Source organism: Perna viridis, chromosome 3 (genome assembly GCF_037379345.1).
Source record: "Perna viridis isolate PV_CMFRI_1.1 ecotype Kerala chromosome 3, ASM3737934v1, whole genome shotgun sequence".
NCBI classification, from domain to species: Eukaryota; Metazoa; Mollusca; class Bivalvia; order Mytilida; family Mytilidae; genus Perna; species Perna viridis.
Genome location: NC_142447.1, coordinates 30,843,349 through 30,868,465, shown reverse-complemented (window position 1 = coordinate 30,868,465; position 25,117 = coordinate 30,843,349). Strand labels below are relative to the sequence as shown.

The following is a 25,117-nucleotide window of genomic DNA, read 5'->3' as shown; positions in this document are numbered from 1 at the left end:
GTAGGCTTCCTATGCATAAAAAAATCTGGCAAATCTATCTTGTATTATAAATCACATGCCATCCTGGTGGTTATTATTAATATAGATTTTTTTATAGGTGAATCTATCCCAAGTACAAACTCTGTTAAGTATAAAGTTGGAAGAATAACATGATTTTGGGTCATTATTCAAATTAAAAATCTTTGGCTATTTTTACAAGTCACACATTATTTGATCCTTTGTTTGGATTGAACAATCTTCATTCAAAACACCAATCAGGCTAGCTGTTCATTTCCAGATCTTTTAAGAAAATATTAAACTTTTTCACAATATCAATAAAAGAATCTTTTATCACAGGAGTTGAAAAATAATCTGCCAGACACTTGACGAAATACGTGTACAATTGTCTGTAAATTGGACAACCACCATTTTTTCAACATGAAATAAAGACACAATACTTATCCCCACTTATAACAGCATAAGAACTAGAGATTATATCAGATGATGTTTAGAAACATGTAAAAGAAGTCAAGCACCAAATAGACAATGATCAAAAGAAATGAGTATGGACCTTAATAGCTGAGATTTAGAGGAACAGATACTTTAATGAAGTAATACCACTCCATAATTACACCTAATACTTCATTTCAGAACACAAGTTTTTAAATGTTATGGACAGGAATGGAGATTTAAGGATGAAATTTCATACCTTGAAAAACAAAACAAACACACATACAAAAGAAAATGTATAAAAACATACCACATTACACACAAGTTTAAGGATAACTAAATGTAAATCAATTTAATACTTTGTATAGCAACATCTAATTTGCATCTATACTATACATGTACATGTAGAATATATCTTATCAGTTTCAAGTCACTTTAAATATACATGTAATTTTAGGTGCAGTGGTTTTCCAACTTCACAGTTTTTACCTTGATATTACCTTTTGTTACACATACTTTCATTTTCGACTACTGCATCCTTCATTCATAGTAGTACAGATTTTTATAGAGATCCATACTTTTATACTGTAGTTATTGCCAAGAAACCTGTAAAATATTTTGGTCCCTTTATGGCCCCTAATTCCTCCATTTTATGATTATCTACCACACACCCCCCCCCAGAATCAATCCAAGCCTGACTTAGGCAGTTTGGAACTTTGTAGTATAATTTCTTAGAGATTCATACTTTTTTATTCATACATAAGTTTGGAAACCCACCAAAATCAATCCAAGCTTTACTTCAATGGTACAATAGGGTTTGTAAGGCTAGTTGCAATTTCATTTTTCTTACCGGAATATCCGGTGTAGAATGTATTGAACCTGAAAACCAGTCTGTATTTTACTGTTTACTTTCAGGATCTGGAAATGCTTTATTACAATGCAAAATCTTCTATTTTAAGCTTTTTCTTCACACTTTTATCATGTAGAACTAGATACTTGTCATTTTCATTGGTATTTTTACATGAAAATATGTTTTGCTTCTATTTACTGAACCCAATGCTCTAAAAATGATAAATCTCTCTAGATTTGAATGGTAGACTAGGACCCATTCTTGTGAAACCACAGAGTCACATGACAATACTTACAAACCCTATTTCATAAAGATCATTACACTTACACCTTAGATATATAGTTTAAAGCTTCCATTTTAGTCCCTGATATCTGAAAGGTAGCTTTCCTTTTGTGGTATGGAGCATAGTTGTAAAAGTTTATCAAGATCTACTGACAACTATTTAAGTTATGGTATGAAAATCAAGTGTCTACTAATGACATGGACGATGACAACAAAATGGATGATGATGCCATACCATTATAGGGCCCAAAAATTTGTGGTTGTAAAAAATCAAGTGCCAAAACTTTCATTATTGATTTAATATCAAATATAACTGTAATAGTCAGTAATGATTGACAGTAAGAGTTAATATCTTAATTTAATTCTCATTCTCAAGTAGTTCACACATCCTTGGAAGAAAAGAAAACCTTATACCTAAGTACAGAGTGACCAAATATCACTGATAACGTTTACAAAAGAATGCAGAAAAAAATAAGTTTGGCAAGATAGAAAACAATATAGTTGCCAAAAGATTGATATATCTGAACACCTGGTGTAATCCAGGGCAGGAACCAGAATCTCATTACTTCTATTTTAACAAAGAATAGAAACCCAGATGGCTATCTCAAGGTCATCTGTTTCTAAACAATAAGTACATAATGTACACAGGTAATGAAATAAAGCCATTCAGAAAAAAAAAATGCTATATATGAGATACTCTCAATAGTTTTTATATATCTGAGTAAACATGAAGTTGTTGGCCAACAAATCTAGAAAAAGGCCATGAATCACTATTATTAGACAATTAATACAAAATCTTATCCTGTGAAAAAAAAATCAAAACTGTGTATCAAATGAACTGTTTACTGTACAAAAAATAAGTAAGTACGAACAAGAAATCTAATACCAAACTTCAATAAAACATAAAAATACGAATTTGTATAAAAATTTAAAGTGTTGCCAAGTGCAGCAAGATATGACTCACCTTGGGCAAGTGTAGACATTATTGACAAAACAATTAGTTTTGATACATATTGCACAATATTTTGAAACTCAATTTAAGAAAAAAAACAGTCTTGCTTTCAGGGTGATTACATGGATCACCTTGATCAAAAAAATTATCTCAATAACAGTAAATGATAGAGTAAATTTCCTAATTTAATACAGAAAGCCCTTGAAAAGAGAAACAATTTACCCCCCAAAAAATAATAAAAATCAGATAAAAAAATTTCAAAATATAGTCTTTCAACAAATGACATTATTGACCCCTTGTAAATTAAAAGCCCTGGCAGATATTCTTATACTGAGTGAAAAATGCAGGTAGAATTTCCAAAAGGAATCCAAAAACAAAAATTTCAAATTCTGACCAGAAATAAAGAAGTTGATATTAAGGTTGTGGCTCCACTTTGGCCCTCAAAAACTGAAAATGCTAAATGTTATTTAAAATCTGTTAAATGTTCTTAAATCAGAATTTGGTAAGACAAATTATGAACAAATATGTTAAAATTGAATGGAAAATAAACCTTCTACTTTAAAATTAAATAAATGCCTGTTTTACCTCTTTAGGCCCCTTTTTGCAAAATGATAGGGACCAGTGACCCCATTTTTATTAGCCAGCTTCCTCTAAGAGCAAGTGACAATATATTAAAATTTCATAACATCTGAATCGCTATCAGTTATGGCACAGAAACTTTAAAAAATAACAATGACAAAACCAACATAGAACAACTGCAAAAATAGGGCCTGCATGGGGTGCATGCAACGGTTGAGGTATATTTACTCATAAAACTAGACAATGAGTAAAAATTGCTAGTGTTTAGAATTTGTGTCAGCTTTAATAAAGAATCTATTGCAAGTGGTACATTTAAGCAGAAATTTCAAAGGCAACAAGAGTTTGCACACTAAGGCGTGCTTAACATACCCCCACTCAACCTGGGAAAGGGAGACATGGAGTCAATCCCTAAACAGGAAGTACATGAGCAAGGAACCTGAAAAGGGGAGACAAAGTACAATTCATCATGCAAAAGCAATATTCCAAATATATAAGCATTCCCTCAAAAAGAGGCTGAGAAATCTGTTACAAAAATGTGACAGACAGAGCGATGGACAAGGAGATTAGCACCACTCTAATAATGAGTATAAAAATAGGTAAATGTAAATGGCTCTTGCAGGTTGCTATATGCCATTCTCTACACAACTAGGAAATTTTAAGTTCAATCTGCATCACTGAAACTTTTTGCATAAATTTTGCACAAGAGAGGTAGTTTCAACCCCTATTATCATGAAAACTTACATTCAACAATCAAACTATTATTTTAAACCCTAATGTTACCTTAAAATTTTACTCACCAACATCTGTGACCCTAATCAACACATGCACCCTTCTACCTGGCCATTTGTAAAGTATTCTTACCCCTTACAGAAATAACATCCTTGTGTCAGAGCAATAAAAACAGTGTAAGTTATGAATGACCATGAACAGAGTCACATTTATCAATGACTCCTGAAATTACCTGTGCGTTCAGGTATTTCTCCTTAATTAATCTGTCAATTATTTTTCCACCTGTTAGATGACCATAAAAATTTGACACAGGTCACATTTGATACTGTCATTTGGACAATAAGAGTATTTTAAAGGCTAAGTTATATGGTGAATGCAGGGTATGAGACCAGAATCAACCACCGGTCAAAACCCTTTTTCATAGACTCAATTGAATGGGTCATGGAATTAAAATTTAAACAACCAATAAAAGGTAAAATTATGCATGTATGAAATGTTTAATGAATGAATCATTTTTTTAAACTTAATTACTGTACATTGTGATGCAATATTTTTCTTTATATTTGGTAACATGTAAGATTTGTTCTTTACACACATATATGCTTAATATTATCTAACTATTTTGACATTCTGTCTTGTCAACAATGCCAACAATTAGAACATTTCAGCTGACTTCAAACAGTGACAGCAAAATCATGTTACCAAATTTCAAATCATTTACTGTTTCATGGACCTACCCTGAAATCTGAACACTAAAATCCTTCCATAAGCTTACATAACATGTGTTTCCAAAAATTGAATTATTTCAATGTTTATTATTTAGTCACCTAGGGGTATAACTTTAAAATCTGTTATCAAGGTGCAAATTTAACATCATAAAGAGAAAATAATGTTAACCTCACACAGAGTAGTACTCTAATTTAAGATTACAAAATTATCTAATATACATTTTCATCTTTTTAAGTATGGAATAAATGATAAGATTCATATTAAATATATAATTTACTGCATTAATATCAAAGTTTGACTTCAAAACTCATTTATATGAGCAATTATGTAAGAATCATGTTATAAAGAATACAAACTGTACCAAATAGTTAATTCAACATATGTTTTTATCTATTTCTACTGTGTTCCATTATGACATATTTCAGAACATTTAATTTAAATATTAATTAATTTTGTCTGCTCTTGAACAGGGAATGTTCTTCAACTCAAACATGAAAAGAGTGAGGTGCTATAGTTATAATTTTACTAATATTCTGCAGTTCCTAGAATAGTTTGGCATAAATTTTAATGAAAAATAATTACAGAGTTTTATCATTACTGAACAATATTTTAGAGTACCCAGTGCATGTAATAAGCCGTTTTACTATAGCATGTTTTGTTTTCCAAACAGCCCAAAGCTCTCTGAAGTAAAGCAATGTGAACCCATGTAAATTCCTTCAATATATATCAAAGTATGACATGAAAAGCTGCTCATAATCTGTAAGCTGTTGATTTAAGAATGGACTGTTCATTTTTTGTTTCATGGGGGTGTAAAAGCTTTGATAGTAGCACATTTTCAATAAAACCTGCTAGCTTCTACTCATGAAACATCATTTATAAAGCTAAATACCCAATAAGATTACTGTATTTCAATGATAGGCACAGTAAATGTAATTATTAAAAATTAAAATAGAACTTTTGACAAGCCAATTTAACACATTAAGACCTTAGAATTTGACATATTCTAAATTATCTATGTTTGAAGATGACAATTCCTAAGTTAAAATGGTATAAGGGTTAGAGAATGTCTCAAATTTATATGTATATAGCCATTCAATTTACTGTATGAAGCCAATTCAATTCTGAATGAATTAAGATACAAAATTGAAATGAAAAACAAAAAGGACTGAATGTTTGTAAAACCACTTTACAGTTTTACTATCTATAGTAAACACAGAACTATAATAGACAGACCTGACAAATGATAATAAACAAAGTACAAGATAAAAGGGAACATCAAAGGCATTAATCTCCTTTGAATTTTCTTATAATACTGGCAATACACAACAATCTGACTTGGGGCAAGCTCTTAATGTAGAGCCATGTTACAATGCTGGAGAGAATGAGATGAAATACGACAAATACCTCACTTAATAGACTGATAATGAAATATAGAAAGAACACTTCAAACAGCTGAGGTATACCATGTTAATGGAGCAAACTCATTCATAAGCTGTGTAACAGTACATTTACTATACTAGACAAGTGCTTTAATACAAAATTGTTTACTTGTATGCTTTGAGGACAAACAGGTTAACTGTTTAGTACATGTTTTAATTTAGATTCCAAGGTTTAACATCAATAGTAGTTCTTCAGGGTGTGATATGGGTGTGTAATAACACTTAAGATTCATTGAAAAAATATTTCTTTTACCAAAAAGACTCCTGCATTAGGGATTTCAATAATAATGATTGGCTACAGCTTGTACAAATGTTCCCAGTAAAAATACAATTTAAGAATATAACCTTGTCAAAATGACATTCCACTCTGATTTCCCTGACAGCTAGTCTTTCACTAACACAAACAGTACTTTATTAAAATAAATCCTTGAAATAATTTGATTCAAAAGAGCTATAATTTTAATTTTTATCAGCAAATCTCTCCTAAAATAGAATTTGCAGTGAGCAAATTGGTAGTGATTATTTCATGTAATATACATGAACAAATACTGCTTCTATCATTGAAGCTATATAGGATGCTGATGCCTAAGTCATTGCCATAGCAATATCATTGAAGCTATATAGGATGCTGATGCCTAAGTCATTGCCATAGCAATATCATTGAAGCTATATAGGATGCTGATGCCTACATACATTTAAGATTTAAGATGCCCTATGTCAGTACCATGGAAAATATTTCATATATTGCAGATTAATAAAAAAAGAACAACAATTTAAGCTGTTGTCAGTGAATTTCCCAGAATTCTCTAGCCCAATACACATTCTTTGTCCAAAAATGTATTGTTTAACAAGCAAAATCCATTGTGTCGGTGTCCATGGAAGTATAAAAAAAAATAACCATACATACATAATTTACTGTGTAATTTTTTTCCACACTAACTCAAGGGTGAGTCTTTTAAGAAGACAGATTACCTTCTTAAGTAAAAATAATCATGACTGACCAGTTAAGTCTCATATACAGAAAGCACGATATTTCAAAAGAGCCATTAACATTTTCTCTTCTCTCTCTGACCAACCATAATCTGGTTAAATTGTAAGTGACTTCCCAAAACTTGACAACCCTGAGCTTCACACTGCCTATCTCACTTTAAGAATAAGTGAAATACCAGTATGTTATACAAATTTCATCACAATCCAAACTTTTTCTCTCATCTTTGACAGTTTACTGTAATTTATTAATATACTGTTAAATCAATCACCCTTTATATCCTAAATCAAGTTTATTCTAACATGACCAAGTATTAATTTCTTAGAGTTTTTACATTATTATCAAGTGATTCTCTCCACATGATATAGAGATCATAAGAAGCCTATCTTTTTATATTTTTAATGTAATGATTCATTACCACAGGTGTAATAATTTATAAAGTGTAAAAACAATTCCAGGTGATAGTAATTTTTTTAACACTTTATAACATAATGAGAAGAACCTACATCAGCGCACAGGTTCGGGAATACTTTTATAACTTATAGATCATGATTTCATGCAATGATTGACAGTTAGTAAATTTGTGCAAAAGTCATAAAAATTGAGATTTTAAAGACCTCTAAAGACTTTTCAAATGATAATAGGAAAGAAATAAAGGGGTAGGGTGCTGATGAGACATCAACATACCAAGGATTTCTTTCCTATAAGAACTAGAAATTTTAATCTCATATCATCATCAAAATTATAAGAATATTTTGCAGATAACAATCCAATCATCATTTACTGATAAGTATTAGTAAACACCCATGAAATACAGCTACATGTATATCTATACTCAAAGTTTTAAAAAATTGCAACCTACCAATGTATAAATTATTTATGGTATGCTAGCTCAATCATAACATGACTTCCACCTGGAACTTAGAAATGCTCTAGTGACATTGTAATCTAGCCTCACTGGCCATGATTCTGTTACAAAGACAATTTTCATTTGTTGGTAATTGGACCAAAAAACCTAATTTATCAAAAGAAAAATTGAGTCTAAAATTCTTTTGAAGGATATTGTAACACCAAAATGAATTAAATATACAAAATGTATGAACAATAAATACTGATGTTTGGTTTTCCAAAAGGAAAATTATGTATCAAATAAAAAGAAAGACAACTCTGACTCAACAAAAACAAGAGAAGGTACAGTCATCGGAAGACCAGAGAAAGGCAGATATTGAGGCAACCTGAAAAAATGACTAAGTCCATAATCACACTTTTACAAAACTTTTAGAAACTGAAACCTTTCCACAAAATTCACATCTTTACAATAGTTGAATCATGTATCAAGTTAAATGTATATAACATTATGGTTGAGGATCCAGCATGTAATACATATTATAATAATACATACAGTTGTATGTTGGACACACTGACAGACACAAATTAAAAGAACTAACTAAATATATGTAAAACATAACATTTTGAAAAAATAATATATAGTATCGGTACATTTTTCACGTATGTCAGTGACTAATGGAAGAAGGTATCATTGATAGTGGATATATAATTCATTCACCATATCTGGACAGAAAAAGATGTACTAATTAGTGCACTGCCACAATAATAAACATTAGGCATTTTAAAGCTATATCAAACTAGCTCTTTTAGTAAGTAACATTGCAAGAACTTTAAGACACAATACTTATACTTACAATTTTAGCAAAAAAGTGTTTGCCTGTGGTGTTTTCAAAGCTCTGCTGGCACCAAACATTGGTTATAAAACTAGAGGCAACTCTACATTTGATCCCAGTATATTGACTGTTCTCTACTTCCATTACATATACCCCAATGTTCTGAGAAGACAATTGTTTTGGTCTTGTGCTGATCTGTTTTGGTATGGACTCAACCACATTCATCAATCTGAAAATATAAAATGAAGAACTTTAATTATTAAGAAGGCTCCACAATCTATTATTCAATGCTGGCTGTACATAGCATTCTGGAAATAAATCAATTAAAATATTGATTCTATCAGCTATGTTATTTTAGCAATGGTAGAAATGTTAACCTACCAGTTTGTCTTGATGAAAAATATCAGAATGAACAAAAAGGAATTCACTGAATACTGTAAATTCAGAAATTATGGAATACATTAATCAATTCAATTCAGCATTTCAGTCTAAAATGCAATTTTAACTGTTGTGATATTGAACAAAATAACACAACTTTAATGCTGAAAAATTTCATAGTTTTTTTTTGTATTTTTTTTGCAAGACCATCACATATATAGCAATAGATTCAGAATTTCCTGTATTTGGTGTTAAAACATATCCTGTTGTGTGGGTATAATACAAATGTCAACCAATCAGAAGAGATATAATGTCATAAATTAATTACTTAAAAATGAACAACTTTAACACATTTACTACCAATATTTATAGGGAATGGGTGTCAGCAATATCCTGAATATGTAGAGAACTGGAAACTTGTAAAACTAAAAAAAAATTATTCCATTAGAAATGACTAAATTCTAAAGTAACTGTTCTCAAAATGACCTTGTTTTACCTGTTTAGGTACTACCTGAGACTTGCAAGTTTAAATTGATTTCAGAGTTATCCTTCTTTAGTCATAACAGAAATTCTAAAGGTTTACCATAGAAATACATATACATTTTGGAATTTAAGCTTCCAGTAAATTCTGTTGATTAAAAGCTGTCTAAAAAATATATGTATTTACTGCAGTTTCTTTTTCTACATCTAAGAGATTAGAACAAAAAAAATGTACTGTTTGTCTGAATTTAAGATTTTTAAGAAGTTTTCGAGCTTTCTCCTATCTCTGTAATGTGATCCAACTTAAGTCCCACTTAAATGGTTATTTGACTATTTATAGTTAAATGCTCACTGACTGACATTTCTTGAGATCAAGAATTTTTTTATGTGTATTAAAAAAAATCTTTTAACACCAGCAATCTCAGAAGAGCCGGCTAAGAACCTTTTTCAAATTATACAGTAAATCCTGTCATGGAATTGAAAAATCCTGGTCAAATAAAACAGGTGGTCTTTATATACAGATTAATTTAACATAAAATGCACTTGATGGGATACCTTATGACAGGTAATTTTGGTCAGTGTAAATTATGGGGATTTTTAAGCAAAAAGGTACCAGAATATGAAAAATCTTGGCGTTCTTATTTTAGGGATGATTAGTGGTACGCAAAGTACTTAAGCAAAGTGTTAATATTGTGCAGAATTTATTTTTGCCATTTTTTGACAGACTGCTAAAATACGCCAAAACTAAATCCCTGCAAAAACTACCCACTATAGGGTATTTTAAGCAGTCTTTTAAGATAGGTAAATGCTGAATACATGTGGTCAGTCATGCAGATTTTATTGTACAGCTTCAGTGTTGCCTTACAGCTTAAGACAACTAGCATTGGCAAAAATGCAAAAGTTTAGTTGGTTATTTGAATAAAATGCTTTGAAGAGTGCAGCTTGATATGACTGCAAAGGTAGTATCCTAAACAGTTGGGGTATGGACACACCAACCAAGATTGCAACAGCTTTGAATTTTGATTACCATTAGACATTTGACACCTGTCAAGAAATTGACCAGAATTGACATTGCCACTTTTCCTCACTAAATTTCCCTAAAAAGACCAAGTCTCAACCTCAAAATCAATCCAAACCTTGTGGTACAAATTCAAACAGGTATCTTCCTTTTAACTAAAGTAATCATTTAGACATCAGGCAAATTACTTGCATTTTAGTCCTTCTATTCTTATGTTTCTAGCCAAAACCTCAAAAATTCATTCCAGCCTTCCTTTAGTGGTACTGCACCTTATTTCAGTTTAAAAGAAATCCATTTTAATACTTTTAGCCAAGTTATTATCTGGAAATTAGGAAAATGCTTGTTTCTGACCCATCATTTCTAAATGGTTTAAGTCTTATATAACCCCAAATTTTAAATAAATGCTAATCTGCCTTATAATATAGAATACTGTGGAACACCATAGCCATCCACGTATTATTACCTAAGTTATATATTAAAATTCTATGAACTGCTTGATTTTGCCCTTAATCCAATAACAGTTGGTGCCATGACTCCAAAAATCAATACCAACATTCTTTTTGTAATTCAGAACCTTGTAAAGTTTTGGAAACCAACTAAAATTCATCGCCTGAAACCAAGTTTCTGTTGACAATGATACAGACATTGGCATTACAAGTTATGTTCCCATCAGTCTGAAATCAGGCTCTCAGTGTGTCTAAGGTCATAGGTTAAATTTGAATAATTAATGACAGTACTTCCAAGTTTATAAATCAGTTACTTATTCCTTTACTATTTTGCAAGCTTGAGGTGAAACATTTTGCCACATAATATCATTTATTTTGTTTCTGTATTTAAACATTGCAGTGGAAACACAACATGCATTTCATATCATTTTATTTTTCATGGAAATGTACCTAGAACAAGCTCTGTCACTGATCTGTCCCTGCTTCAGTACATCTTTACCACTGTTCATCATACCACTAACTATCTTCAATACCCTCTCTGCTATCTATAATTACAAATGTTTTCATTTTATTCAAAATAGCAACTACAACTTATCATGTCAATTGAAAGATATCACAGTTGAAGTTTGTAATTTTTTTGTTGGTATTAAGTTTTTCCTGGTTATCATGATCTTGATGATATACTTAAATTTAAATCTTTATAGAACTCACACAAATTATTTACTTTTCTTATGGTTAGCAAAGGTCCCAGCCTTTCTTTTGCAGTATGGTACCATGTGGTATAATTTCGTTAAAATCTATACACTAACAATCAAGGTATAGTCTGGACAAAAAATGTCGATAACTGATGACACCATTACATTTTGTACACGACAACAATTTCCTTTTTTTTGGTGGTTGTATGAAAACCATTCAAGTTTCAGAATTTAACAGTATTTCACAACCAGTATGGTTCAGATGTTACCTATGACTGTATCATTAAAGGCCAGGTGTCGATTTCACAAAAAGTCCTAAGTGTAAAGTTGATTGTAAGTAATGACGTCACAACCTAAATAGCATTGTGACGTCATAATTTACGATCAATTTCATACTTACGACTTTTTGTGAAATCAATGCCAGGACAGCAATAAATTATAAAATCTAACTTATAATTTAAGTGTTTTATTTGTTAGGGGTAAGAAGGGTGTTCTATTTCATATTTACGATGCATTTATTCAATGTAATAAAATATCTATGGAATATAATAGTTAGTTAAATGTTTAGTCCTGTAATATCCTAGGAAAATAGTAAGCATCTGAAGGACAAAAATTAGTCTTAAAAAAAAATATTGTCACATTTATGATATTTAAGAATATTTTAGAATGCACTTAAAGTAACAAAGTGTATGGTGAGAACACAAACGGCCAGTTGTTAAAATAACAAAAAACCACTTAAAATATTCAAAAGAACTCTTATCAAATATAACATCAACCAAAACAAAAATTTGAACAGGACATTCCTGAGAAAAACTATCATCAGTATTTAAACAATGGCTGATTTCTACTGAGCTGGCAACAAAGTAATTAAATAGAATGAAATAAATGTCCTTCGAAAGATAAATTAAGTTAGATAGAATTACACATATTCAATTTTCAATGATTAAATCATGTGACACAATATGAACCAACAGAAAATTAATAACTATTTTACCAAATGTTGATCAGCATGAAAAATCAAAGTACCTAATCAAATATTCAAACAAATAATTATTTACATTGAAAATACCTCATATTCAGATCAATGTTTTCTTTGGAAAATTTATTTTTCTAAACTTATTACACCTCTGACACCTGACCATTTGGCAGAAAACATCAATATATACATAATGGATAAAATATTGACAGATATTAAAGGGTATTTCTGTTAGAATACCTAATCCACAGCCAGAGGTCCAAATAATGGCTTTATAATTATTTTATCAATAGTGATTACCTCCCTTTTCATCTCTTTACTGCTTTTCAATTGAAATTGTTCCACAGATGGGTTATTAAGCAATGTTTACGTAATTGGGATATCAGGAGTTGTTAGCCTTTTTTTTTATCTTATCAGATCCAATTTTTAAAATGTTTGAATGTTGCAATGAAATTTCCTGTGTTTACTTTTGCTCATACTATTACAGCACACTTGATGTCTTTTCATTTTCATGTATCAAAAGAAGATTGCTTTAATCTGTTCTCCAAAGATAAATTGGAGGCATTAAAGTTGAATTTCAATATTTTGATGATTTTTTTTAACAATGTGTAGCATACCTCTTGCCTGCTTGGTACAAATGCTGCCAAACTTTCAATGGCCCCAGTGGCAACTTCAAAGTAAGGTGACCTGTGAAGTGAAGGGTCTGAGGTCAAGGTCTCCAACTGTTTTGCTAAGTCATCTGCATCCCCTTCATACTGAAAAAAAGTTTTATAAAACAATTGTAGATATTCATCAATATCAAAGGTTTAACCTCTCTTAAGTTATCTTAATGTGACTTTTCTTATAAACATTTCTCAAAGTATTTTTCTACTTTAAAAAAAAAATCCTTAAATGAAGAAGTTTTTTATCTGGTGTGTTTAGATAATTCTAATTGTTAACCAAAAAGGCTGAAAATGAAAAACAATTTTTGTAGAGGTCACACATTTCATATTGTTTACTAGATAAAATGTATAAAAGAATATAATAGTTCAATGTAGTCAATGATTTCTAAATTATGAGAGATAGAAATATGTTGACTAGCTTTGGTAAAATTGCCCACTTAATGAAACTTATTTCAACTTTAATATAAAGTAGGCTATACACTGAAATCCATTTAAAGTTATATTAATATTACCATTGTGCCCGTTGAATCTAGTCCACGTAGTTTAACATCAGTGTATTCACAATTCTTTACATTGAGCTTTTCCCATATACCAGTTTCTGAACAAAAGTGTGAGGCAAATTTATTATTGCCTATTTTACAAGGCAGTTCACTCTTCACTCCAGCTACAGTCTTTGGCCATTTGTAGACTCCTTTGTCCGTTGTGGTAGTAAAAGATGAACAATATCTGGCAGTAGCTGGAATGACAACAATACTGATGTTACTAGTCACATTACCCTGAGGAGATGTTACACGACACTGCCAGATCCCTGAATCGTTCTTAGACAGCTCTTCTAACACCAAATGGTGTATCATTATAGATTGATCACGTGATGTAGATGTATGGACTATAACACCCCTCGGCCTGTCAGTCTCAACAACTTCTTCATTCCTTATCCATACCATCTTTGTCTGTCTGTCTATCACTGATGCTCTGCATTCAAATGGCAGTTTGTCTCCTTCAAATACTACCTGACTTTTACTAGGGAAAATCTCAAACAATGGTAATTCCAGAGGACGATCTGAAATATACAACAATGAAACTTACATTATGGTCAATGTCCACTTTGCACTGGTCAAGCCATTATCTGTCAAACATGTACATATCTTATGACCAAAGAGAGTAGCAAAGATGACTGATTTAGCTAATTATTGGACCTTTTATTGGTAATAACTTATAAACAAATATCTAAAAACAGGCTAGCCGCAGAAGTCTTTAGAAGAAATTGAAAAGAGGACATTCCCTGATAGTCCATCTGTGGTTGATGACCCATGGATGGTCATAACACATGTATGAATCTCTCAATAATAACAATAACAATAAACCTGAAGAGAAGGATTGATCTATTGATGTTCAATCAAAACATATGATATAATTATTTTACTTTTTTCTTTGATTGTAATAAAACCACGTAAGTCGATTATATTATGCATAAAAATTGTAAATTACAATCCATTACCAATAAACTGGCAAATCTTCCATCTGCTTTTAAATTAAAGTGTCTTTACCCTTGTTTACTTCAAAGCAAGAAGTCAAAGTAAAAACAAGAAGATAAAGGTTAGAACAAGGAAAACAATAATCCAAGGTCAAATATAAAGAGAATGGATATGGTGAAATGTCAATGTGACGACAAGCACACCGGGATGTAAAATGTCAGCTCAAGGGCACCAATGGGTCTTCAATGAACAACGAGGAAACCCTCATACAATAGGACAGGCTGTGTCTGGCCCCAAAACAACATTATACACTGGTACAACGAAATAGTTGTCTCTATATACTTCTGCAACATTAAAGTAAACCGAAAATGAAACAAAACATACAGAGGCCAGGACTTCCTGACTTGGGACAGGAACAAAAAATGTGGCAGGGACCAAAACGGACCAAGAAAACAGACAAACCACTATATAAAACATGAATTAACTAAAAGAATACACACAGAAAAGACTCCACTCAAAACTTAGGAGTAAGGACCAGGTGCACTAATAAGGTAAACGATCAGTGCTTTTCTTGAAACACCCTACAACTTGCTGTAAAGATGTCAAATCTGTTAAAATATAACATTGTGACAAATTTATTCTCATGGTAGAGATGAAAGATTTTCTTGTCAAAACCTTAACCTTCATTAAGAACCTTTTGGTCCATAACATGTAAGTGTTTTTTTTTAAAAAGAATTTTATTAATCAACCTTCTTATTAGTAACACATGGGAGCATTTTTTTCTTTCAGAATTTTAACCATTTTTATACAGTGGTATAATAGCGGTACCCATATTATGTATATACCATGCTAAATCTGTGACAAAGATGTTGAAAAATTAAACAAATGCATTACAACATATATTTATAATGCAACAAACCCATCTAGAAACACAGAATGATACAATGACTTGAGTACCTTAATGCATTTGGCAGAATTCAGTTGTTATTTTAAGGTTGAAATACAATACAGCAATCGAATTAGATTCAATTTATCAAAGAGACTCCATCTACTCAGAGTAACCCTAATGGTGAAATAATGGCAATATATAACCTAGAATTTACCCATTCTTAGACGTTTTTACATGTAAAACCAACATTGCTAAGATAAACTTGTTTAGAGAATGTCTTTAAGGTAGAAAATTATCTGTTTTCAATAGCAGGCAGAGAAGATTGGGTTTTATTGCAAGAAAAATCAATATATTTCTGTTAAGAATGGTCAGGTTTTTATGCCTTTCTGGAAATAACTATGTAACTTGTAGCAAAGGGAATATGAAACTTGTTGCTTAAACATTTAAGGAATTTAATAAAAACTTTCATGTAACTATAACATGTCTAAATTAATTAAAGTGCTTTAGATTTTGATTAAAACTTTGAGTTTGATTATTTTTGATGATGAAAATTACAATAAACTTAAACAAGATAAACTGACCTCCCATGTCACGTGTAAACCTGGGGAAATAATTTTCAGCACCATGAAGTTTATATCTACTGTACAGGCTGTAAACTCGTATTCCCTATCTTTCATCTTATTTCCTCATAAACTATTTCAGATTTAATAAACAATCTCTCTCTTAATCAAAATCATTGCAAATCCACATGAGACACACAATTTCTTTCCTACATCTTGGTAAAAGTTATTGATAATTTTCAAAATTCTAATTTTCCAGAAAATTTCCACAAAATGGTAGATAATTACTCCTTTTGATGTAAAAGTTTTCTATTTCCTTACTAAATAATAACAATTATTTGTTACAGAAAACTATAGCAGATGTTTAACTGAGGGTAAAACAATTTCATAAAACATCATAGGAAAGGCAGATTATTACCACACATTAAATTTTCATTTTTAACCTTTTTTTTTTTCATGAACATTACAGAGTAACAGTCTTTAAAAATACCAAATAAAAAGTGATTCATGCATGTCAAAAAAAAAAAAAACAACAACTAAATTCACTCCTGTTTCCTTCTGATTTTGTTAATTTGGTGATGAATGCATGGTTTTCTCTAAAATATAGATCAGTATATATAGAAAGGACTAAAGTTACATATAAAAAACATGTCCTGTTTATTTTAAAATAGCACGGTTTGTTCAGAGGAATTTCTGCACAATGAATCACTGGCTATGTGGAAGTTATATGTGGACAGGTACTTAAATATTGAAAACAAAGTACATTTAGCTGTGTACCATATGCAAGACTAAAATTCTAAAGTCAAGAATTGTAAAATATAATTTAAAAAGTATTGTACAACACATGTACACATAGTACCTGGGGGGTAGTGTTATTTATGTACATATACTGGTAGTATTTTTCTAGTTACTGTTTTATAATAATAATATCTTTACTTCAAGAGGGCTACACAGTCTACAAACTGATCTCCCCTGAGACCCTTACAAACAAAACTATAACTATTAAATAAAAAAAAACAAGACATACAATTATACAAACGCTTCTTGACAATATTAAGCACTAAAAAGATATATACAATAAAGAACATTAAAAACAGTATTAACTTTAATTTGTTTATCTTTTATTTTATTCTTTTCAGAATTTTCTTTCACTTTGGATCTTAATAATTTCATGCAAAGGAAAAAAATTCACGCACCAAACAGACTGATTGGCTGTTTCATGTTGAATAGAACGTTCAGTAAACTTTTTACTTACATTGTATAAAATAAAATCATCTAAACCTCAGTAAATACCTTATTGAACGGATTTTTGTTCAACTGCAAGGTAATTACGAAAGTTCAAATTGTTTTATTTTGCAACGAAAAAATGTCTTATTTTTCTCCTTATAAAGGCAGGGATCCAGTCTGTTTAGTGTGCGAGTTTTTTTTATTTACAAGAAATGTCTATGAACCAGTAACTGGTAAAAAGGACTATTTGTTGTTGACCCTTTCAACTCTTTACAGTCTGACAATATTTACATTATTCCATCACTTACTACAATGCAGTTCCTGAGCTTTTAATTTACGGAGTGGTTTTGAATTTAATTCTCGTGGAACAGCACATGTTGTAGAGGACTGAATTTTGACATTTTTCTCTCTGGACCATTTAACAATCCACTGAAGATGGCAGTCACATCTCAGATATTCTGATGTAAACTCTCTGTAAATATATCATAAGAGTGGATAAAATAAAAGGCATATGGCAAAATAGAAAGAATGATGGATATGAAGTAATTTGGAACAGTAATAGAAAGTCTGGACTTTATTTTTCAAAACATATGTATTATAGATATTGATTGATGATTTTGACAGATTGATAATGCATAAAATACAGTAATAAGTAGACAGACGTATATTTATATGTAAATGTTTTGCTAGACACTACATTCATTGCTGCAATATTAAGATTCTTTCTCAAAACATATCATCAGGTCATTATTTTGAAAGGAAGGAGTGAAAATGATATTGAAAACAATTTTTGTTACTTTGTGTAGAATATAAAACATGAATTGTACAAACATTTAAGATAAATGGACAGGAGTAAATCAATATCCCCCCCACTGTTAAGCATTTCCTACTTATACATACACTGAAAAAAAACCTTTTTTTTGATGACAGTTTTTCATGCAGTTACAGTTTACAGGTTTAATCTTTGTGTTTTTATTTCCTCCATGTATTTTTTTCAGTTACCCGATACCCTTCTATCTTAATCTATAATCAATGCACCCAGCAGCTCAAGATGCAATTTTTTAACACACTGCAATAAGATAAAAATTCCATACTAAGAGGTCATAAATCAACAGAATATTAACAATCTTAAAAAAAATGAAGCTTGTTGCACAATTTGTACAACACAAGCTCTTAAGGACTGATTAATGGAATGACACTGAGGGTTCTGAGCAAGGTTGGCCACATATGATATACAGTTAATCATAAATAACATCGCCATCAAATGATCACTAGAGGGTAGCTGGAAAAAGTCAGGTATTCTGACAACAATATCAATTTTAAATGAACATCACCTATCAGCAGGTCTTTAACACTACAAACTTGACTACCAAAAAAATGTAGACAACATGGAGAGAATCTGACACATACAATACATAGTTCATATGTCATAACAATATAATGAAGATTACATAAGTCAAAACACCAAGGAATGTAGTCAAATGATCATTAACATCTGCTCTCAGTATAAACACCAAATAAAGGACCATAAAATACTACAGTTCCAGCTGTTTCATATCTGAAGAACTTTAAATGTCCCTAATACACAACTTTTATGAATAAACACATGATTTAATGAAGAAATCGTTCTCAGAAATAAGTTCATACAGATATAAGCAGTAAACAGTATTCAAGTAACTTACAAGGAGTCAAGAGGGGCATTGCATACATGCTGTACATGTACATGTTAGGACAGAGAAAATATAGAAATATAACAAATGTGTCCCCTGATGACCTCATGTAAACCATCAATATGATATTTTAACTTAAAATGATTGTTGCTTAAAGGAATAAAAATTAACCTTTGTTGACACTTGTACTATTTGTACTTTATCCTGTCAATTTTCCATTACTTTATTCATCAAAAACAATCCTAACTTTAAGACAACCAGTCTTTGCTTTCAAGCACAACCTCTTATAAAACAAAAGTATAACTGAAGATAATAATTGAGTTTGACAGACATATTAATGCAGTGTAGTGAGCAATGGTTTGACTGTAAATCTTGGAAAACTTCCAATCAATTATAATCTATCTTAAATTCTGGTTACTAATCAAATGTTTTAATTTCAGCTTGATGTTAGTTTAATTGTTTCTATCCCACTGATGATCAACAGTTTTTCATTCAACCAATAGAGGAATGACAAATCCAGTCAGACAAACAGCTTCTATCAAAATGATCATCAACCAACTCTAACAATATGAAGAATACAAGAATGACAAAAGCAGTGTAATCAAGAGAGGAAAGAAGGAGCCAGATGTTACAGCTAGAAACAATTAATCATCACAACCGTTAACAATTAATCATTTTCTTTGCACCAATATATTTTTTATACCGCCTTTCAAAAGAAGATACCACTTTTTACCATGACATTCAAATAAACACTACATTCCAGTTAGAGCACAAGGACAAGCACACATATATAGGGACACACAGAGCACAAGGACAAGCACACATACCGTACATAGGGACACACAGAGCACAAGGACAAACACACATACATAGGGACACACAGAGCACAAAGACAAACACACATACATAGGGACACACAGAGCACAAAGACAAACACACATACATAGGGACACACAGAGCACAAAGACAAACACACATACATAGGGACACACAGAGCACAAAGACAAACACACATACATAGGGACACACAGAGCACAAAGACAAACACACATACATAGGGACACACAGAGCACAAAGACAAACGCACATACATAGGGACACACAGAGCACAAGGACAAGCACACATATATAGGGACACAGAGCACAAAGACAAACGCACATACATAGGGACACACAGAGCACAAAGACAAACACACATACATAGGGACACACAGAGCACAAGGACAAGCACACATATATAGGGACACACAGAGCACAAAGACAAACACGCATACATAGGGACACACAGAGCACAAGGACAAGCATGCATACATAGGGACACACAGAGCACAAGGACAAGCACACATATATAGGGACACACACAGAGAGGCATATGCATGAGAAAAACACACACACACATACACAAAGAGACGTAAACAAACGAATGCGCAAAAACACATATATGCAAACATTAGCTCTTAAACTTAGTCATTTAAAAGTTGTATTAAACAGGTATTTTTTGTAATGGAATTGAAGTTTAGTAGTAGACATTAGGTACTTGAAGAGATTTGAAGTTAATATTGACAGCACCTGTCTGAACTGTAAATCTCTACACAAGTTGGTTAACTCATCTTCAGGAGAAAAACTGGGATAGATAAAGCCTTTACTCTTGGTGAGTCAGCATTGGTACTAAAACTTTTTTTCCAAAACATTGTTTTGATAGAACAACAGATTAAAACTTTAATCTTAAGTTTCATCTTTACAAACTTAAGTATAAGCATGTGAAAAATGTCAAACCATAAAAGCTGCAAAGGGCCAATAGGTTTGTTGTAGCTAAGTGGAAAATTATAAGATATGAATCTCAAAAATCAAAATGTTAATAGCACAAACACAACACATTCAACATCCTGGCCAATCAAAATTAAATACAGTCTGTAGTTAAGAGTTGTTGATACAAAATTCTGTCAGAATTAACAGACAAATATGAACATACTAATCACTATAAACCACTTTCAATACAAGACCAAGGCAGGAAGGGGGCAGGATGTTAAACTATTAAGGCCAAGAAAAAAATGTCTTTAAAGGTTACCCTACCTACCCTCATACATTTTTGGTATATTTTATGTGATGCCACTTTTTCACAAAAATGTTATTTTAGTTGAGCACTATTAAAGTCAAGAAATACTCCCATAAATGTCTGTTTTAAACATTCAAAAAAAAAATTATTTGACCTACCTACCCACCCTATTTTTTCATCCAATGTAACCTTAAACAGACATATTCTTGTTTTCCTTGGCCTAAGTCAAGAAGAAGCCAGGATCCATTCAAATAGCCAAGTAGGATAAGAAGTCTGAGTGATAGATCAAAGTCTAAGAGTCCATGATTTATTGCTTTGAGACATCAAGTTCAAGATCTAATTCTCATATTGCAAAAAAATAATTGAAAATAGCCTTTGTTTTATGGTGATTTTTTGTTACCTCAATCTAAATTTGTCAATTTCAGATATTTTTCCACTATTTCCAAGTTACCTAGTAGGCTTACAACATGATACTTGGTTAAAAATGAAAGGTGTAGCCCTAATGTCAATATTGTTAGACATAGGTTGTGGAATTGCAATATTGTCGCTAGATTTTCACTTGCAATATGCCAGAGCACCTGATGTCACTTCCAATTTTTTGTGAATGTTCATATTGCTGGTGCTTTAGTTCTTTGTAGGACGTCTTGTTTCTTCTTTTTTATTCAGTTCACTGGTATGTGTAAGGAGATATCTCTGTTTCATTTGTTTACATTCAGGCCATGTTTTGGGATTTTGATGTCTTTGAATCATCTCACTGCTGATGCTTCTGTATTTTCCCCCCGATATATACATACAGTAAAATGGTGGGTAACTACATGTACATGTAGACAACTGACAGTCCCCTCGACATCAAAGTTATCACCAGAAATCTTTATTGGGTAATACTGACACAACAATTAGGATGCAAAGCTTTAACTTACAAAGTTATGGTCTCTATATTATAGGTGGAGTTACTTTGTACAGTGTTAGATTAGCCTGGAATTCTAATAGGACGTGACAGGAGGTAAAGAATCTAGACCAAACTATAGAGGAGATATGGTCACCTATTGAAGATCTCTCATAGTCAACAGTGCATTTAAACAATGAATAATCTTTCATCTCTCACAAAAATTGGGCCTATTACTTTTTTTAATCTGAAATGACACAGACTTACATTTTCCTGAGTGATAACAGTGGATTGAATGTCCCTTCTGGTATGGTATTAATCTTATTGTATGACAAGATACTGAAAGTAGACAAAATACACATAACAAAACAATATCTGAATCTATCAAGCAAATACCAAAACAAAACAAATCATAAGAAAAACTGATATTTTCATGTATAAAATCTCCATTAAATTACAGAGGCTTCCTTTTTTCCCCAAAAGTTCATTGCAGAATATAAAGTACTGGTTTCCTGTTAAAAGCTGGTAAAATAATGACATTCTTCTCTGAGGAAAGTACTTTATTTCATTTTTTAGGCCATATTATTTCCTTAATGTGATAAAAGCAAAAGCTTTCAAATCATAAAAGTCACAATTTTACAAACCAAACTAGACAGATGTAACCACTCAGTGAAATTAATTAAATTTCAAGTGGAAAATTTATAACAATTAAAGTCACTGCTTTAAACCTTGATGAAAAATGCATTTATTCCTTTGTAAAACAATGTAGTAGTGGCCCTGTATAAATAGATTTAGCTAACAATGGCAAGCTTATTAATTATTCCAAGCAATAAAATAATTTTTGTAATTTAACTCTTTCAGAAGGTTACATATACAATGTATGCATACAGCTTCATGTACATGAATAGCCATTATCCCTGTAGGTTTTTCATATGTTTATTTTGTATTAGTTAAACAGAATCCTATTCCCACATCAAAATTGGTCAAATTAATATTTGCCTTAAAATGAATGGTTATTTCTTCATTCAATACTACTATACCTTGGTTATTCAACTAGTGAAGGAAATAAAGTATCATAAAAATTGAACCATATGGGGACACAATAATTTTTTCAAGTTGGATGCATTAGAAGTGCAAAGAAATTAACAATCAGTTCAATCCGTTGCTTTAAAGTCACTTTCCTCAGAGAAGAATGTTCATACCATGTATGCATTAGGTGGAGGAATCTGCTTAAAACCTGTCCCAATCCAATCATATAATTTTTTATTGGAATGATTTAGATAATAACTCACATTTTCCGGAAAAGCAACGGATTGAACTGATTGTTCATTTCTTTGCACTTTTAATGCATCCAACATGAAAAAGTTATTGTGTCCTGTCCCTAGATAGTTCAATTTTGGTAAATCAAGAATTTTGATTCTTTCTGCATATGATGTTACCTTTTAAAGTAAAACAAAAATGCCAGAGGAAAAGATAAACAGATGGATTAATTTCAGAATAATCATGGTTGTATAAGCAGTGGTTACTGTACTTACAGTTTCTGTAGTTTGGGCAGCCCTGTGAAGATGGAACTGTTGATACTCCCAATCTTGTTGTTAGACATGTCCCTGTAAAATAGATGGATATTCTTAGCATTAGGAAAAAGTTAATGTCGCTACCTAAGGAGCCTCCATGCATCAGATTCCTGGGGGACAGACCCATCACACAGCCTGGGTAAATCAATGACTAAAGTCTTCCAAATCTCTCATCGTCAAGTATTCTCAGTCATGATTTTGACTTACTTTCAACATCCGAAATGGCATGAATGTGAAATGTCCTAAAATTGGGTTACTTCTGCTAAAATCTTGGTTCCCTTCATAGGATTGCATACTCTTTCGTAACCTTGATGATCTGAATGTTTTCAATTACCTGGAACCAGATTAAATAACTAGCAATGGCTATATATATCGGGGTCCTGATAATATATATGACCTATATTTATAGTCAATTGTAATGAGCCCCTGTGTTTAAATCGGAAACTGGGTAATATTACATAAATTCAATACTAACCATCATTTCATCTTTTAATGCTAAACTTTCCATTATCATACAAGCAAAAAAAGCACATATGGACATGTGTATATTATTTTTGTTGTAGCGATTTTTGGGTAGCTTATGATGTTGACAAGGGAACCAGACTAAAAAACTGGCAATGAATATTCATAGATATCAGGTCTGTGCTAATGTATATGACCTATACAGTCTTGTAATGAGCCCCTCTACCTGCATCGGAAATTGGGTAATATTCAATGCTAACCAATCATTTAATGTAAACTTCCCATTTTCATACAAACAAGAAACACACGTAGAACACACATTCGTATGATATTTAAGAGGTACGTTTCAGGGGCGGATTCAGGCGGGGGCATGGCGGGCAGGCACCCAACTCCCTCCCCCCAATTTGCAAAGCATGGGTTGTCAGGGGTAAATTTTCACTGTATACTAATTTTCACTTTTATCGCGGTGCACAGATATTAGCACGAAAAATATTACTTGCACAATTCATTTTTAACACTATAATCAATTAATTTTTGTTCTAACAAAGCAAATATTGATACTTGTGAATATGTTCAGTTGACATAATCAGCAAAAATTAGAAACCACAATAATTCATGTGCTTACAGGTATTCAAGATGATGCAGAGTACATAAGCAGGATCTTGAGAAAGTATTTAGAAACCTGGTGAATTTTTAATCTTCTGTGTGGTCTTCATAGTTTCAATATATGTACTTGAAAAGGAAAGCAGATATGTTTAGTGATGGTAATAGTTTTAGAAATCAATGAAAGCAATTACATTTCCCTTTAAGGAATCCCACTACAGGAAGTATTTGATTCTCTAACTCTGATTCCCCTTTTGGGAACCCCACAACAGGTAGTACTTTTTCCATGATTCCATCAAACTAACACAATCGAAAATCGCTGTTGTTTAAAAGGACAGAATATGACAAATTCTTTCAAAAAAATCAATTAACTATAATAGTATCAACCAAATCTATTCATT

At 31.5% G+C, this 25,117-nt stretch overlaps 1 protein-coding gene across 2 annotated transcripts in view; it reads right to left on the bottom strand.

The window, feature by feature from the left end:
• The window catches only part of LOC148621832 (adhesion G protein-coupled receptor A2-like), a 59,787-nt gene that overhangs the window by 20,509 nt on the left and 14,161 nt on the right, over window positions 1–25,117 (bottom strand). For both annotated transcript variants that reach the window (XM_088576608.1, XM_088576609.1), the window contains 7 exons: window positions 23,613–23,684; window positions 22,345–22,416; window positions 17,774–17,937; window positions 13,827–14,374; window positions 13,270–13,407; window positions 11,432–11,526; window positions 8,681–8,888 (listed from right to left, as the gene is read on the bottom strand). In XM_088576608.1, coding sequence (XP_088432734.1) covers window positions 8,681–8,888; window positions 11,432–11,526; window positions 13,270–13,407; window positions 13,827–14,374; window positions 17,774–17,937; window positions 22,345–22,416; window positions 23,613–23,684 — 1,297 coding nt within the window. The remainder of the gene's footprint in view (window positions 1–8,680; window positions 8,889–11,431; window positions 11,527–13,269; window positions 13,408–13,826; window positions 14,375–17,773; window positions 17,938–22,344; window positions 22,417–23,612; window positions 23,685–25,117) is intronic.